Source organism: Seriola aureovittata, chromosome 19 (genome assembly GCF_021018895.1).
Source record: "Seriola aureovittata isolate HTS-2021-v1 ecotype China chromosome 19, ASM2101889v1, whole genome shotgun sequence".
Classification (NCBI taxonomy): Eukaryota; Metazoa; Chordata; class Actinopteri; order Carangiformes; family Carangidae; genus Seriola; species Seriola aureovittata.
In genome coordinates this window covers 1,974,456-1,992,986 of record NC_079382.1, presented here as the reverse complement: position 1 = coordinate 1,992,986, position 18,531 = coordinate 1,974,456, and the positions used below count along the sequence as shown (strand labels likewise).

General features: G+C 41.8%; 2 protein-coding genes across 7 annotated transcripts in view; both read right to left on the bottom strand.

Annotated features, from left to right (window-relative positions):
- Window positions 1-18,531, bottom strand: part of adgrg6 (adhesion G protein-coupled receptor G6) — a 103,918-nt gene that overhangs the window by 36,348 nt on the left and 49,039 nt on the right. Inside the window, exons 1-6 of one of the 5 annotated variants that reach the window (XM_056405136.1) lie at window positions 12,921-12,971; window positions 12,575-12,682; window positions 12,027-12,143; window positions 11,645-11,743; window positions 7,938-8,015; window positions 6,750-6,827 (exon numbers count right to left, since the gene is read on the bottom strand). The exons of the other annotated variants lie outside the window; for them this stretch is intronic. Coding sequence (XP_056261111.1) covers window positions 6,750-6,827; window positions 7,938-8,015; window positions 11,645-11,743; window positions 12,027-12,143; window positions 12,575-12,635 — 433 coding nt within the window. The 5' untranslated portion in view covers window positions 12,636-12,682; window positions 12,921-12,971. Of the gene's footprint in view, window positions 1-6,749; window positions 6,828-7,937; window positions 8,016-11,644; window positions 11,744-12,026; window positions 12,144-12,574; window positions 12,683-12,920; window positions 12,972-18,531 lie in introns of those variants that run through there. 5 annotated transcript variants of the gene reach the window in all.
- On the bottom strand, window positions 13,373-15,056 carry LOC130187498 (uncharacterized). Of its 2 annotated transcripts, XM_056405170.1 has the most exons (4): window positions 14,842-15,056; window positions 14,497-14,604; window positions 13,882-13,989; window positions 13,373-13,643 (listed from the first exon to the last, which is right to left on the bottom strand). In XM_056405170.1, exons 1-4 carry the CDS (start codon window positions 14,885-14,887, stop codon window positions 13,495-13,497), a joined length of 411 nt encoding a protein of 136 aa, XP_056261145.1. In that variant the 5' UTR covers window positions 14,888-15,056; the 3' UTR covers window positions 13,373-13,494. The 2 variants fall into 2 exon arrangements, with proteins under 2 accessions (XP_056261145.1, XP_056261144.1); XM_056405169.1 differs by lacking the exon at window positions 14,842-15,056 and having other exon boundaries at window positions 14,497-14,801.

Below are 18,531 nucleotides of genomic sequence, written 5' to 3'. Positions count from 1 at the left end.
GAAAGAAAACTGAAGAGAAATGGCGAGGCAGACCAAGAATAGTGGACTACAACCCCTGTGTTTGAACTACAGGGTAAATACTACAGTCTGACAGAACACCTAGACTTCATTTTAATACCCGACACATGGACCAGAATCACCACAAACCAATCACCAGCCTCCAATACCTGAGGTATTCAACCCATTCACCTGATTGACAGCTATGTATATATGGACCACTACAGTACTGGCCAAAAGAAAAAGTACTCACTCTAATAAATAATTAAAAACAGCTATTCAACTACTACAATGCAAAACCCGACCACCTTAACAAGTCATTTAATCATGTATTCAGTCTTAAAATCTTGCTTTAGTTTTTTTATCTGCCAGAAGGGTTTCTATTACCCTTACCTTCTCAACAGGCTTCAAGATTTTTATTTTGAATCAAGCTATAACCGACTATATGGCCCGGAGTCTATGGACACTTGAATATTAAAGCCATATGTGATGTTAAAATAAAAACTATGAGCATTATTCTGCTGTTGCAACAGCCTCAACTCTTTTGGGAAGGGCTTTCTAGAGGATATTTTGTGGACAGGGGTGTCCATTTACTTTTGGAAATAAAATTGCACATGATTCAATACATTTTGTTAAACACTTTTACCTGTTTTAAATAAATGAAGGCCTTAAGACTTAATACAAGTTACTATAATTAATAAAAAAATTACAGTGCATGCTTCTGTCATTACAGATGATTGTTTTTTGTTTTTTTTTAATTCTCTACATCTACAGTTTTTTGTTACTGCATGACATACTGGTCCCCGGTGACAGTCCACACAGACATGTAAAATGAAAGCGCTGTTTACATTGGCATGGCAACGTGGGTTTAGCAGTTGGGGATCCACGGGTTGGGCGAACCGTGACCTTTTTAAGTCCGCCGCTGCCGACACTGCTAGCTGATGCAAAGACTGCTTTCATTGGCGTTGTCGGAGACGAGTTCTTTGTGGTTATGAAATGGTAAGCACTGATGACCACAGGTAGAGTAGGGGAAAGGTGGACATCTTTGACATTGTTTGTGGCCCCATTCACAAATACTCCTGAGCTATGATTCCCGCTGTGATTTGACACACTTGGATTTGAGTTCAAACCAGGCTTTGAAAGGTTAAAATTTGACTTTGCTGATGTGCCTGCATTCACACTGAGTCCTGGCGTTGGTTTATGGCCTGTGAAATTCCCCTGAGATGCTTCCATATTTCCATTTTCCATCAAACTTGCAGCATTTTTGTCCTTTGTGGGGTTTGTCATTTCAATAGGCACTGAGGCAGAGTCCTTGAGTGTTATTACAGTGGTTGGATTTGACTTGAAGATGTATTCTAAGCCTGCTGTGAGTTTGTCACTCACAGGAGGTGGGAGCTCTGCAAGCCCAGAAATGAAGCCTTGATCTGGGGCATCGATAGAGGAACCAGTCGGGGATCCTGTGTCTGGGGTGGAAGACGGGACGTTAAGGTCAGAAGTGTGCGGTTGAATAATTTGAGCACCAGTGGGTTGTCTTAATAGTTCATAGCTAGGCTCATAACTTGGTTCAGAGGTGGGATGGGTAATTGTATTTTGCATTTCAACAGGAAACGATTGCGTGTTCAGGGAAACTTCTGGATTTAGACTTTCATTAGGTTGAAGTCCTGCTGCAGCATTCAGCATTACATCCAGAGTAACATTGTAATTGGTGTTCACTGCTGAACCAGAGGCATGTTCATCCACAATATGGATTTTTGGAACAACATCTGCAGGGTCAAATACTGCAGAGAGATGTAACTGTACCCCAGCTGTGGTTTGAGTATTTGAGGCCTCAAGTGAGGATACTGCATCATTGACACTCGCTGTTTGTGAGTCGTTTGCAAGCTCTGGGGGGGCGTAAGTTTGGTCAAGAGGATGAGATGATGAGAGAGATGATTGGCTGACTGCGATGAACTGCTGGGTTATCTGTGTTGACTGGCTAACAGGATATGTGGTGGATTTTTGGAACGACTGTAAATGGTTATCCAGTGGGGATTGGGTTGCCGTTGTGGGCTGGTGGAAGCCAGCAGTCGCCGGAGTGGGAGATAAGGAGCCAGTTTCAACCTCTGCCATGTGGGCAGACACTGCTGCCAATGGCACCCAGCTGGGGAGGAGAGGAGAGAGAGAAGACGTGAGGGGAAGGGATGGGACAGATATAGAGTGAGGGATTGCAGAAAAGATAGGAGAAAGGTGAAGAGAGGGTAAAGGAGGTGTGAGGGTTGCTGCAAGAGAGAGAGAAGGCACAGTAGAGGGTAAAAGTAGACAGGGAGTAACGGCAAAAGAAACAAAGTGGGATGATTTCTGCTGCAGCCCCCCAACATCAACATGTGTCTCTACATTTTGTTTATCCTGCCCTGGCCTTTGAATCATGTCTTGTGTCTCACTTGCATCTAAAAACATGTTTGATTGTGCCTGAGTGCCTAAATGTGTGAGCATCTGTGTGTGTGCTAAGCTATGTGTGTGGATCAGATGGCCAGGGTGTTCAGTATTAGTTTGTGTCAAGCATGAGTGGTATGTATAATCCAGGCCTGAAGCGTGCTGGGGGGTTGCAGTGCCAGGCTGTGTACTCAGGGTGCTGTGGAGTGCCAGCGTCTGGGTCGGTGCCATGACAGATGGATTCGACAATGGGGAAATTGGGTGATTAAATGCATTGTCATAGCCAGTGAGTGCTTGTGAGCCCCTGGAGTTAGTGTTCACCTGATTATCGATGTGTAAATGGGAGATTGTATGCTGCAGCCTCCATGAATCTCTGTTAGAGTTCAGGATTGTAGTAAATCTGTCTTGTGACCCAGATGAAGATAACTGAGCCATGAGAAGAGGGTCCTCAACTACCAGATTAGGGGAGAATGCGGAAAAAGACACTGCAGTGTCTTCTCCCACCATCTGTTCTGTCACCCTAGCAACTTGCTTCACTGTGGTAGCAGGACGAGTCTCTGGAGATACAGTCAGCAACAGGTTGTCATGGTGATGGAAAAGGGGACTACAGGTTGAGAGGGAGGGATGTGAAGATGAGGAAGAAGTGGCAGAAAAAGAAGCAGAGTGCAAACCTAGCCTTCTATCAAGATTTGTCAGGAGCAGAGCCGGGGTGCGTTCAGAGGCCCAAACGCTAGCTGTTGGCAAGGATGTGAAGCCAATGTTAGATTGATTAAGTGGACGTGACTTGCCTGGCAGAGTATATATGTCGCTCAAATCTCTCTGATCAGAATGAACTGAGAACTGCCTGACTGACAGACTGGCTGCATCAGAGGAAGGCGATAAAACCACTGACGAATTGAACTGAGGGTCTAAAAACTCCAACTGTGACAGAGCTGCCTGAAATTGCGGGGGTAAATCTGGTGTGAGTATCACAGAACTGGATGCCCAATTCCCCACAGATAATCCAGAGGGAGTTGGATTAACTGAATGAACTAATGGACCTGATTGGGCATCAAGGAGCTGATTACCCTCTTGGGAGGGCAAACAGTCTCCGAAAGTTCTGATTTACTATTAAAGGAACTCTCAACAGAGTTTAAGTGGTATTCAGGTAGCAGTGCACCATCAACAACTGACATCTGAGATTCAGTTGCGGCTTTAGAAAACAGAGGAAGTGACAAGAAGGATGCTGTGTCAACTGTAGTCACTTCAAAGTCCCTTTGAAGGTTCGAGGACAGAGACAGAAATGACAACAAAGAATGCTGAAAGTTCTCACTAACTCCATCTGACTGTGGAACGTGAGCAGATTCAACAACACTGCCTGTTTCTGAAAGCCTTCCCTCAGCCTGCTGAGGAGAAGAAGGTAGGAAGGGGGGGGGGTGCTGAGATGCAGTGGAGGGTGGAGGAGGAATGGCGGTAAACCAGAGGGGAGGAGAGGATGAGAGAAGAGTGAAGGGGTTAGATGAGCGAAGGGGAGGGGAAGTAGGAATTTGTAAAGTAACAGCGATCGGGGAGAAAGACGATGAAGCAGATCGAGTGATGGCGTGGGAGGAAGTGAAGGAAGTAGAGGCTGGCAAAAAAGGAAGAGAAGGAGAGGCAGGGGTGAGAGGTAGGAGGGTAGATGAGTAGTAGCGAGGGATGTCTAGGGGGGATGCAAAAGTGTTAGAAAGAGAAGTTTTTGGAAAGACAGGAGTAGGAGGAGGGAAGAAAAGTAAAGGTCTATGTAGAATGAAGTGCAGTGAGGAATCTATCTGTCTAAATACGTCTGTACTTGTATATAAATTGTTAATCAGCCCAGTTTTGGCTGCCACAAGTTCGACATTACTTCCGGCAATGTTTGTTTCATACACACTGTCCTGTGGGTTTAAAGAAAGGGAGAAATATGATATCTGTGTTATGTCCTCCTTCTGTGGCACTGAAGAAGAAAGGATCTGTTCGGGGAAAAGCACCTCTGCAAAAAAAGCAGAGGAGCTTAAGTGTACCCCGGGCAAAGAAGGTGTTGACTGTATGACGAGAAGGGATGAAAGGGAGGGAATACGTAGAAATGGTGTTAGGGCAGCTTGTGAGTGTAGTCTTTCCTCTAGGCTCTGTGTACTTAAACTAGTGTCGTTTGAAACCCTATGGATGGTCAAAGTGTGAGAAAGAGTCACTGTAGGTATCTGAGACCTGCTCATGAATATAGCAGTTTCTGGCATCAATCTGTCTTTTGAATGGTTTAGAGAACATTCGCTGCCCACTGCAATGCCACTCAGCAGGCTTTCTGGGTCATCATCAGAATGTGTTTGGGTACGCAAATGTTCACTTCCTTCTTCAGAAGCAGTTAAGGGGTGTGTGAAAGGAAGCAAAGCACCATGAGGGTGTGATCTGTTGAATGACTGTTCGCTTTTGGCATCTGAGTTGATAAAGGGCGGAGGGTTGATGGCTGGTCCATCCAGGGTAAAGGCAGCATCAAACTCATACAAACTAAAGGCACGACCCTCCTCTGGGAGATCAGTTGATTGATCTACAAACTGCTCAGTTCCTGATACATATTCATCACCTAGCAGTTCCAGAGGCTCCGTCCGGTTGTCTTTTGCAACCGTTTGGTTTTTTCCACCACTTATGCTCAGCAGTGACCACTGGGGCACTACAGGATTGTTCTTTCTGTTGTTAAGTGCCGACGATGATGACAACAACAACGATGATGATGATGCCAGGAGTCCTGCTCCTACCTCTGAGTAGGATTCCTTTGTGCTGAAGGCTTCCTCTGTACGCTCCTGACGAGAGGTTGATGACGATGAAACACCGAATTCTGGAGGGATTTTTGAGTCTAGAGTGGTTGTAGGAAACTCATTGTTGGAGATTGGTTGGTGTGAAAATTTTGGTCTTGATGTAGGTTGAGCTGATGCATGGAAGCGACCAGTTGCATACATCGCATATCCAAAACTTTGTGTTGCATTTCTCAACCCAGGTGCATGTGTGTACCCAGTTGTGTACTTGAGTCTGTTAGTTTGTGTAGTGTCTGCAAGCCTGGTTGTGGTTTTGACTTCAGCTGGTGGTACAAAAGGTTTTGTGACTTGAACTGCCAGTTTGGGTGGTGCTCTGGTGGCAGCCGGACGTCTTCCTCCAGTTGGTCTCTTCCTTCCTTGCCAGATCAAAGGAGTAGAGATGAACCCCAGGGAGGTCTTGGAGCTACGATGGCCTGGGGACCTAGAAAAGGAGGCTGAAGGTTTGTGGTGAGACGATTCAGGTGGAGGTGGGTGACTGAGAGCTGGAGGTGAGAGCCTAGGTTGATATGCTGGATGTGAGGGGTTAGGGGCTTGGGCTGTGGAACTCAACTGGCGATGATGAGAGGCTGCCCAATGGGGGCTGGGAATGAGAGCAGGCCTGGTTTGTCTGCTTAAGGTGGCTGAAGGGGGATGAGGTGCAGGATCTTGAGGATGAAGAGATTCAGCAGCCGTTAATCCAAAAACATGCCTCTGTCTTCTGTGGTGAGTAGATGGACCAACAGCCAATGGCTTGGACTGGGAAGCAAGGCGTTCGAGCTGCCGAAGAGTAACTACTGCAGCATCAGGAGAAGAAGCTTTGGTTGGAGATTTCACAGTAGTCTCCTTCGCTGTTGCCAGGACATCAAACCAGATGCCATTATAGTGAAAAAGCAGGTTACATGTAATAAATAGAAGTTATAAAAGCTTTTTCAAGCAAAAAACAGTATACACAATGGAGATTAAAAAGCACCTGACACCTTTATTTTAATTTTCTTTAATCATGACTAATGTTAGTATAAGAAAGCTTAGACTTGATTATGTAATGTTCATCGTCTGCAGGAATAAAAACAGCAAGAAAGGATGAGTAATAGAATACATGCTAAAACAATAAATGATTGTGTAAAAGTATGTATCATCTGAGAGGAAACCAAACCAGAAGAGTATTTGTTTGACTAGATTAGGTTGTTTTATGGATTAAAACGGTAGTACCACAACAGGGGAAGTAGCTGAAGCAGCTAAAAATCATGAACCAAAGAACCCGAACACAAATGAACTAAATTGGACAGATAACACATCAAGGTACTGTAAAATATGATTTAATGTCTGTTAATATAATCGACAACTAGTTCAAACAGCAGCAGGGAAACTTCTAGGTCAGAAGAGTACGAATGTGAAATATTGTATAACAAACAACAAACATATATTTCCTATGATAGCAGATGTTTTTCTTTGAGGAAACAAGGAGGGAAGAAAAAAAGAGAACGAGACAGGAATGACCTGAAGAGAATTTATCATACAGACCTTAGTTGGCGAACTAGGCATGCAAGAGTGTCTTACCCGCAGAGGAAGCAGTAGTAACAGCTATGCTAGTGGTTGGTATGTTAGTAGTTACTAGCAGCAGCAGAGGAGTCGTTCCTGGGACCGTTTGTAGAAGAAACAAACAGGAGAACCAACGAGAAGGGAGGAGGCCAAAAAAGAAAATAAGACAAGATGAAGAGGAGTAAGACGGGATGATCACACTGTTAAGAGTGCGAAGCATTTTGGTGGTGGTAATTTGAGTGTTTTAGAAAAGAAATATATCACTACAGTGCAAAAAGATAGAAAGATGTTATTAAAATTAAATCACTAAATATATTACGTATTTTATAATATATATGTTTTCAATCATTGATACACAAGGACAGAGTCTCCCTGCTGCCATTGAAAAACACACTAATATAATTTGTGAAACAGGTGAAAGAAATAATCATGTCAGAAACAGTAAAAGTTACAAGAAGTGCTGCATGCTACCATATTTTGCTGACATAAAAATATACTAAATAGGTTTGCACAGCTGTTAGAATGCCAGAGTGTAAGCATTATGATATTTTATAAGTAAACTAGTTTAGCCAGAGAGCTACACCAGTTTTTTCATTGTTAAAATACATGCTTAATTAAGTTATTCTTAATGCTGTATAAGTAAACAGATGAACTGATTAGCTGATCAACAGAAAATGAATCAACAATTTTGATAAATTATTCACTGTAAGTTGTTTAATAAAGGAAAATACCAAACATTCATAAATTCAAGTTTCCCTAATGTGTCATTCTCTGACATTTTTTGAATAAAAAAAATTATGTATAATGAAAAATATCACTAGTTACAGCCTAAAGACACAGTTTTGACCCAAAATCTAGTTAAGCATGATCAGACTAAATTTAAACTAAATTTTTATCATGCATATATGTTGTTTCAACACTAATGGCTCCTTTAATATTCTATGTGAATAAGCAATAATTGACTAACTGAGTTCTTCTACTCAGTTATTGCTTTTTGACTTCAAAAAGACCAGATTTTCCCACAACTATGGGTGAGGCACAGCTGTAGGACTTAATCCCCTTCACCTTCTAAACATTAACTTGTACAATGTCCAGCACATATGCCACCCAGACTAAAACTGCATGCATTCACAGTAGCGTTAAGCATTCTGTATGTAAAGCTAGTCTGTCACAGCAGTGGCTTCACTCCAGTAGTGTTGCTCTTACCATGCGTTGTGGGGTTAGTAGCTGGGTTGTTAGTGGTAGCAGATGAAACAGTTGTTGTGCTGCTGGTTGTCTGTTGGGCTACAGGGGAAGTAAACAATCACAGAGTATCATGTCAGCAGTCTGTGAGTAGGTAATTGTCATATCCAACACCTGAAATAAAAAGGGAAATTCTTTGTTCTGTGTTTGATACACATTTGTTGGACCTGTAAGTGTTCTGGTACAGTGCTAAACTGGTTTGGACAGGGATTACTTTGGGTATTACTTTGGGTCTATAGGTAAATACATCCCTGAGTGGACAAAAATGACAAGCGGAGTTCCCCAATGCTCCATTCTGGGGCCTCCTCTGTTCAACCTCTATATGCTCCCACTAACTCATATTATGGAAACAACAAAATATGTTACCATAATCATGCAGACGATACACAAATTTACATAACCATATCACCAGAGGAACTATAATCCCATAAAAGTCAGCCCTCAGCTTCAATCAGTAAAGTTAAAAAACCACAAACCAAGCTAGAGATGTCGGTGTAGTCATAGACTCAAGCCTGAATTTTAACACATTAAGACGGTTCCATAGTCAGCCTATTATCACCTTTAAAAACATATGGATGCACTAAGGACATATGTCTTATATATTAGGATCTGGAAAAACTTGTCTCTGCGTTTATATTCAGTGGACTCGAGTACTGTAATGGTGTGTTTACAGGTCTCTCTTAAAAAATTGATCAAGGGCGCCTTGGTAGCTAACCTGGTAGAGCACGTAACACATGGGCTTAATCCAAACCGCAGTGGCCATGGGTACGAATCCGACCCGTGGCCCTTTGCTGCATGTCATCACCTCTCTCTGACTTTCCTGTCTCTCTCTCACTTCACTATCTGAATAAAGGCAAAAATGCCCAAAAATATAACTTAAGAAAAAAAATCGATCAGGATGGACTGAATTTAGGTTAACCTCTTGTTATTCTGTATGTAGTGAGTTGGCAATATAAACAGTTAATTCCTATAAACCCTGATACAGTAACCCCCTCATTTCATATTCCTTCCTATACACTCCTATACACACTTTTTCTTCCTCGAGAGAAAGTGCCCTTTTTCTGGGGTGCCTTTTCAAAATAAATGAATACATATATTCCTGTTTGCGCACAACATTTACAACAGGAGAATTGGAATAAACCAGTTTGTTATAATTTTTATCTCGTTTTTTGCTAAAAGCAATCTACCAGCAATTTTCTACAAAAAAAGCCCAAAAATGGAAAATGCTAAGTATTGACTGAGACTTTTATGTCTCAAAATTCACATTTATTTCAATTTTTTTTATTGATGTTAAAATGCTGTGCACATCATTTTTAAAGCTGAATTTAAAGGAATCAAATCACACAGCTTCACATTTTGGTCAGAAATTAAAGATACTTTTTTCCACTCCCTTCTCCCTCAGTTATTGAAAAAATATAATATGGTTATTATTGCTTTAATGACAATAACCTTGAAAATGTATGCTCATTATATTGTAGCACACGCTGCAGAGTGTACCACTGCTGAGAGCGTCAGTGAAGCAAGAAGATAAGAAAATGTATGAATAGTCATGTTGTCATTGGTCCGAAAGATGAGAGACTGTGAGAGAGACGACAAGTGCTATCTGTCCGTGGAAACTTCCATTCACTTCAAGGTGATGCTCTTTAAAACGTTTGCACACACACGAGGACATGCATTCACTTTACAGTCAGAAATAAAGGTGCATCATCTTTTATTGTGACACACACAAACACACCACACTGCCTGTCGTACACTTCCTCAACTATCAGTCATAAATTTATGTCAGTAAGTTTAGTAGAACTAAACATAATTTAGATTAATGCTGATTAGTATGAATTAATATATATAAATGGTTGCGGTTATAAACACAGGACAAAGTAGTTTATAAAGTTTATAAAGTTTATAAAGGATATCTTTACACTCAACTGTGCTACTGGGAAAATGTTTTATGGACTGATGAAACTAAGGTTGACTTGTTTGGGAAAAATATGCAGCACTATGTGTGTTGTAAAAGCCACTGCATACTAACATTCCAACATCATCATCCCAAAGGTGAAGCAGGGTGGAGGGAGCATCATGATTTTGGGCTGATTTGATGTCTCTGGACCTGGACAGTTCCACATCATTGAGGGGAAAATTCATGAATACGTTTATAAAGGGATCCTACGGGATAATGGCAGAGTGAATGCTCGCCTGCTGAAGCTCAGAATAAGCTGGGTGATGCTACTGGACAACAACTGGAAACATTAATGTAAATCTACTACAGAATTACTTCAGACAAAGAAAATCCACCTTCTGGAGTGGCTCAGTCAGAGCCCAGACCTTAACCCAGTAGAGATACTGTGGAATGACCCAAAGAGAAACTTGCAAACCAGACATCCTGAGAATCTGTCCAAGCTGAAGTAGTTCTTCAAATAAAAATGGTCCAAACTTCCTACTGAACATTATGCAGGTCTGATCTGACTGGAAGTTCCTGTTTGAGGTTATTGCTGCCAAATGAGCTTCAACTAGTTATTAAATGCAAGGGTTCACTTATTTTTTCCACCACTACTGTGAATATTTAATGGCTGTGTTCAATAAAGCCACAAAAGATTACAATTGTTTGTGTTATATCAGTTTAGGGACACTGTGTTTGTCTACATTTGTGACTCAGATGAAGATCAGAACACATTTTATGAAAAAATCTGTTCAGAAAAACAGGTCAATCCAAAGGGTTCACACTGATTCTTGCGACTGTATATAAACCAATTTGCATCATCTGCACGGTTTAAATACACTCACACTAATGATTATGATTATGAAATGAAACAAGATAGTGATAGTTAATGATGAGGTGGATGGTAATTAGGACAATTACTAGTTGAGCGCTTAAGTTCTGCCATTTCCAGGTTAGCTATTATTTCATGTAATTTTCCCTTATTGTTTTGGCTTTTTGTTTTTTTTTTGTCTAAAACATGATGTTCAGTTTTTATTTCCATATGTGTGAGAGATTTGAATAAATAATTATTTTAATTAAGATAAAAAAAATTATTAAGTTCAACAGCCTTGCACTTTTATCATGGGGGACTGAAGGCAGTGATTCCCAGGTTAATGGATGTGTGAGGGATAAACAATACTGCGTATTAAGCATATAACATTATGTTAATTAAATTTGCGTTGATAACCTGGGACAACTCAGGCATTCACATTATCCAAACTGGATAGTTTGGAAAGTTAGAGTTTCTTAGTTGTGATCACAACTTAACATGTCAGCAACTGTTTATAATAGTAACTTCACGTGATATGAATGTCGTCTTACTTACTTGTGTCTTATATCGCTGTGAATCATGTTTTATATTTGTTAAATAAATTGTTAGATTGTTAAATGAAAAGTTTCCTTTATAGCAGCAAATACATATTTAACAAAAAATTTCATATCATGTTGTTAGGAAGAAAAATTAAAGAAACAACTAATGACAAAGCAAAGAACTAGCTTCTCTTCCACTAGCATCAAGCTAACTGTGAAAAGCTTGCTTGAAACTGGCTTGATAAGAAGCTGTATTTCAGCTTTGTGTAACCTATTCGGTGAACAGAATGACTGTAAAGTTACTGGTAACAGGATAGGACAAAATCAGAACCCTGACTTACGACGCTGGCTAGTAATAATATTTCAATATTGTTAGCTCCCTTACCATGCGTTGTACTGCTGGCTGAAGGAGCGTTAGTGGCAGGAGATGCAGGGGTAGCAGAGCTGCTGCTGGTGGTGGTGGTGATGGTAGTGGTAGGCATAACTGATTAGCACAATAAGTCAGCATGTCAATTACACATAACACACAACCATACTGCGTTAATGAAACAAGTTCCTAGCTTTGTTTAGTTGCAGGACCAATATCAAAAGCCTTTCTTTATTCAGAGAAAAAAAATAGCTTTTTGATAAAGGAAAGCCTTTTGACACTTGGTGCATCCCCAATAGCACATTGGAGTCAATGTGTCAGTTTTTTTTTTTTTTTTCACATGAAAAGTCTTGTGATGCTCATGGCAAACAACAAAGCAGGGAAGCAGATGAAGCCTTACCAGAGGAGGAGGAGCTGGTTGTGCTGGTAGTGCTGGTAGTAGTGGTGCTGGTGGTTGGGGTTAGAGGCATGCTAGTGGTAGGGGTGGTGGATGGAGATATGGTGGTGGGAGGGAGGACTGGAGATGACAAATCGAAGGATACAGCAGAAGGAGAGGCACCACAGATGGAAAACATAATGGTGTTAATCCTGCCAGTTGCATATTAGATACAACCAATGCTCTATTTGGTTGCAAAGCTTGATATTTTCCAGCATGCTTAAATTTTTTCAGAAATGAGAGTGTTACTGTCCTAAAACCATGAAAATATTGTTATCCAATCAGATTTTTTTTTTTTCGTTGTTGTCTCTAGGCAGAGAAAAGGTTAGTTGCATCACTCATTAGTTAGTCCTTCATAACTGGGACAGAAGGCCTGATGCCTCCACAGCTGAATTCACTGCAGTTTAGGGGGAGGGGAAAGACTTGGTATTTACTTCTTTTGTGTTTTTTGCATGAAAAGTCTAGTGATGATCATGGCAAACAACAAAGCAGGGAAGCAGATGAAGCCTTACCAGAGGAGGAGGAGCTAGGTGTGCTGGTAGTGGTGGTGCTGGTGGTTGGGGTTAGAAGCATGCTAGTGGTAGGGATGGTGGATGAAGATGTGGTGGTGGGAGGGAGGACTGGATTTGGCAAATCAAAGGGTGCAGCAGAACAAGAGGGACCAACAGATTGGAAACAAAAATGGTGTTAATGCCTCCAGGTGTAGATCAGATACAACCAACGCTCCATTTGGGTGCAAGATCTGATATTTTCGATTAACTCTGAAAAATTTTTATATGTTCATGGATAAGACCTCCCACATGCAGTGGTAGGGACAGTTGATGCAGGGGAAAAGCAGTGAAGCAGAAGAAATCTTACCAGAGGAGGAGGAGCTGGTTGTGCTGGAAGTGGTGGTGCTGGTAGTTGGTGTTAGAAGCATGTTAGTGGTAGGGATGGTTGATAGAGATGGAGTGGTGGAAGGGAGGACTGGAGATGTCAAATCAGAACAAGAGGGACCAACAGATGGGAAAGAAAAAGGTGTTAATGCTGCCAGGTGTAGATCAGATACAACCAACGCTCCATTTGGGTGCAAATCTTGATATTTTCCATAAACTCTGAATCCAATTAAAGTTTTCTTCTTTTCTGTTGTCTCTGGGCAGAGAAAAGGTTAGCTGGCTCACTCATTGGTTAGGACTCCATAACCCCCACAGCTGTGTCTGTTTGTTTAGAAAGACTCTTCTATGGAAAGGTTTGTCCAAAAAGTCACTAGATTAGTGGCTAGGTGCATTTTGAAAAATAGCTGCTAAGGGGGTCTCAGAAGTCACTTAATCTACCAACATAGTCGCTAAGTTGGCAGCACTGTTCTACCCTGAATTCACTGCAGTTTAGGGGGAGGGGAAAGACTTGGTATTTACTTCTTTTGTGATTTAATGCATGAGAATTCTAGTGATGATCATGGCAAACAACAAAGCAGGGAAGCAGATGAAGCCTTACCAGAGGAGGAGGAGCTGGTTGCGCTGGTAGTGGTGGTGCTGGTGGTTGGGGTTAGAAGCATGCTAGTGGTAGGGATGGTGGATGGAGATGTGGTGGTGGGAAGGAGGACTGGATATGGCAAATCAGTGGATACAGAAGAATGAAAGGGACCAACAGATGGAAAACAAAATGGTGTTAATGCTGCCAGGTGTAGATCAGATACAACCAACGCTCCATTTGGGTGCAAGATCTGATATTTTCGATTAACTCTGAAAAATTTTTATATGTTCATGGATAAGACCTCCAACATGCAGTGGTAGGGACAGTTGATGCAGGGGGAAAAGCAGTGAAGCAGAAGAAATCTTACCAGAGGAGGAGGAGCTGGTTGTGCTGGAAGTGGTGGTGCTGGTAGTTGGTGTTAGAAGCATGCTAGTGGTAGGGATGGTTGATAGAGATGGAGTGGTGGAAGGGAGGACTGGAGATGTCAAATCAGAACAAGAGGGACCAACAGATGGGAAAGAAAAAGGTGTTAATGCTGCCAGGTGTAGATCAGATACAACCAACGCTCCATTTGGGTGCAAATCTTGATATTTTCCATAAACTCTGAATCCAATTAAAGTTTTCTTCTTTTCTGTTGTCTCTGGGCAGAGAAAAGGTTAGCTGGCTCACTCATTGGTTAGGACTCCATAACCCCCACAGCTGTGTCTGTTTGTTTAGAAAGACTCTTCTATGGAAAGGTTTGTCCAAAAAGTCACTAGATTAGTGGCTAGGTGCATTTTGAAAAATAGCTGCTAAGGGGGTCTCAGAAGTCACTTAATCTACCAACATAGTCGCTAAGTTGGCAGCACTGTTCTACCCTGAATTCACTGCAGTTTAGGGGGAGGGGAAAGACTTGGTATTTACTTCTTTTGTGATTTAATGCATGAGAATTCTAGTGATGATCATGGCAAACAACAAAGCAGGGAAGCAGATGAAGCCTTACCAGAGGAGGAGGAGCTGGTTGCGCTGGTAGTGGTGGTGCTGGTGGTTGGGGTTAGAAGCATGCTAGTGGTAGGGATGGTGGATGGAGATGTGGTGGTGGGAAGGAGGACTGGATATGGCAAATCAGTGGATACAGAAGAATGAAAGGGACCAACAGATGGAAAACAAAATGGTGTTAATGCTGCCATGTGCAGATCAGATACAACCAACGCTCCATTTGGGTGCAAGATCTGATATTTTTGATTAACTCTGAAAAAATGTTATATGGTCATGGATAAGACCTCCAACATGCAGTGGTAGGGACAGTTGATGCAGGGGAAAAGCAGTGAAGCAGAAGAAGTCTTACCAGAGGAGGAGGAGCTGGTTGTGCTGGTGGTTGTTGTTAGAAGCATGCTAGCGGTAGGGATGGTTGATTGAGATGGAGTGGTGGAAGGGAGGACTGGAGATGTCAAATCAGAACAAAAGGGCCCACAGACAGAAAACAAAATGGTGTTAATGCTGCCAGGTGCAGATCAGAACACTCCATTTGGGTGTAAATCTTGATTAACTTCCATTAACTCTGAAAATGTTTTATGCGGTCATGGATAACACCTCCCACATGCAGCGTTAGTGACAGGAGATGCAGGGGTAGCAAGGATGGTAGTGATGGTAGTGATAGGTATCACTGATTAGCCCCAGCGGGGAACCATTAGGGCCTTCTGAAAAGTCTAGTGATGCTAGTGGCAGCAAACAACAACGCAGGGAAGCAGAGGAAGCCTTACCAGAGGAGGAGGAGCTGGTTGTACTGGTAGTGGTGGTGCTGGTGGTTGGGGTTAGAAGCATGCTAGTGGTAGGGATGGTGGATGGAGATGTGGTGGTGGGAGGGAGGACTGGAGATGGCAAATCAAAGGACACAGACAAACAAGAGGGGCCACAGATGGAAAACAAAAATGGTGTTAATGCTGCCAGCTGCAGACATGAAACACCCAATGCCCTATTCAGGTGCAAATCATGATATTTTCCAGCATAAACTTTGTATAAACTTTGACAACTTTTTATATGCTCATGGATAACACCTGTGACATGCTTGTGTTAAAAAAAAAAAATCATACTCTGTGCCAAGTAAATGGAAGTTCCACTGAAAATGCTGCTGTCCTTTGTTTGAGAGAAAAATCCTATTTACCCAAATGAAAGAACAGGAGCTGATTTCCATAAATTCCTGGGAACATTCGTTCACCATCACTTTTTCTGAGAAAGAGTGACATGAAGGTGAATTAACTAATAAAAAGATTTGATGAACCCATTTTCTTTAATGCAGTGGTGGATAATATTTATGTAGTATCAGTCCTCGAACACGTTCATCTGGCTCAATTCATCAATTCAGAATTAGCTTAGCCTTTTCCCAGGTAGATAATGTATAATAGAGTAAAAATCAATAATAGAGAGTTTTACTTTAAAGTGCAATAGCTCCAAGCAACTTTTCATGGGTTCTTGAAAGGTTAAACATGGCATCCTATAAGAGGGTTGTAAAAAAGTCTTTTCAAAAAAACATTAAGGAATTGTTTCTTGGTGATGAATCCTAAATGACTTCCGTTAAAATAAGTCTTCCTTTTTGATCTTAGATGAGTTCTCAAATTTGGTTTGCTATTGACAAAAAAGTACAGGGAGGATGGAGGAGAGGAGAAATAAGAGAAATAAGAGAACAGAAAGGTCATCTAGAGTGAAAAAACAAGGCATGACAGAGTGGAGAAGGTGGTGATATCAGAGAGAAGTGTAAGAAGCTAAAGATGAAAAAAGGAGGAAGGCTTTTAGGAGGAGGCTGCATGAGAAGGTGGAGGGCAAAGATGTGGGTTGCTTACCGTGGGTGTTGGCATTAGTAGCATGGATGGTGTTAGTGGAGTCAGTGGATGAGGTGGCGGGAGAGGAAGCGGCTGGTGGTAGTGACAAGGGGTTGGGATGAGGGAGAGAAAAAGATGCAGAGGATGATGAATGGTTGTGAAGCTGCATCACAAAAGAGCATCTTCAGTGCAGAACCTTGAACAGTATGAGGTCGGGGTATACAGTAAAATCATTACTGCAGGTTGGCAAGTGGACTTGCTGTAGGCATCTAATGCTGCGTTCATGTCACAAGCGCAGATATATATTTGACTTGGCATTGCACATGGAAGCAAATTTGATTGTTAAAGGTGATTAAACTCAGACTTAAAACACATAGTATTATATTGTCAGTGCATAGTATTTAACCCTCATTCGACCAACTCTTTAATCATACAACCACCTTGAGTTGTCGTGAAGGCGGCAGATGTTCACACCTTCAGCATCATTGAGGTCACACATGGCCTCTTCGGCCACATGTGTGACTTCATGTAAAACTGATTCCAAGCAATTTGGGTGAGAGAGATCTTCAAGAATTCAACAGCAAGTCTACTTGGCTGTGACTTAGCACTTCTGGAAATCTCATGACCTGGATGACTGACAATATTCACACACATTTTGTGTGAGAGTTCTCTGCCTCTAAAATTCTGGGCACTACAGGGTTTGAGGAAAGACAAAACTTTGGGCCAAGACCTTTTGCACTTAAATAAGGTCATGAAGACAACCAGCAAAGTGATTCTTGAGTTAGAGTAACGGGATGGGAAGATGATCACCTGGTACATTTTGTCCTGCTGTATTAAGATTAGTTCCATTTATGCAGAAATGAATAGAAACATAGAGTGTGAGACGTTTTCTTCCTGACCCATGTGAGCTGCCGGTGACTAAGAATTGTGTAGACTTGAGGTAAATGTTGCAGTTAGACTTATTAATTAGGTGTTGGTGAACAAAGATGTTGTTACTCCTCTGTGATTCACAAAATTTAATTAAGTTGCATCATTTGACCAAGAAGTGCCCATCAGTGAGCTTCTACAACTACAAAAACACAATGGTGTCCAGAATCAAACTTGTATTTCCAGATCTAAATCAGGCTGGACAATGTTTTTAGGCCAAAATATGGAAAGTCAGCAATGATACTTTTATGTTAATGAACCACAGTTGTAGTAGAAGATATGTTTGTAGACAGTCAAGTCATACAAATTTGTCTGAACAATAGGGAAATACTTCAAACTTCAGTCACCTTGTGATTGGTGGTTGTGTTTGACTTTGTGCACTTCAACCCATTGTCTGTTGTAATAAAAAGAATTACCTTTCCTAGGTGGTTCCACCTTGGTGAAGGCTGTGTTTTCTGAAGCACACCTGTTCTCACTAGGGTTTGAGGTGTCCTGGTGGCTAATGGCTACACAGCCTGGCATTTATTCAAAGGACCATGACACCTGACTTCCTACCTGCTCCGGGAGTGCTGCTCTTTGCCCGACCCTGTGCTCTAGAGACCAACCTAGTTGAAGGATTTAACGTTGAACCCTTGTTCTTGCTCTCCCATGGCCTGATGAACTCCCAGGTCTGCTGTAGTCATTATATTCTGGAAGCTGTAGCTTAATTGGCCAAACTTCATTCCTCTCATGAACACAACCCCACAAAAACTAACCTTTAGAAAAATGTCCCTCTATGGCATCCAGAGGGATGACTATGGATAGTGTGAGAAGTGACATTTAGGGACTGGGGTTGGGTCACGTCGTCAGCTGGCCCTCAGCTATTTTTCTCACAGAGTCCTGCTCAACTCGTCATCATATGACCTCCTGGAACAACGGCGATTGGCTGCAGTCGAGTTTTCTTTAGGCCATGGTCTGTGCATGGACAGTACTCTGGTTTTAATGGTTCTGGCTTGGTGCTAAGGGACTCGTTGCTGCAGCTGAACAGCACCCTTGAGTGTTCTTTTTTTAAAGACTTTAGTTCCTCCATGTAAGTTCCTCTCAGGAATGTCAACGGGTCATTTAAGGAAAATGTCATTAACAGAACATACCTGAAGAGATTCTTTTCCAGATTGTTTGGTCAGAGTGAGCAGAGGGTAACTTCTTACAACCTTTTTCACATTTTCTACCATTTGTAAACACTTAAACTGTTGAAGAAGGGGTAGCTCAGAGCAAGCAGAGTGCAGCATCTGTGTCTTTCTCAAGAATTTCTT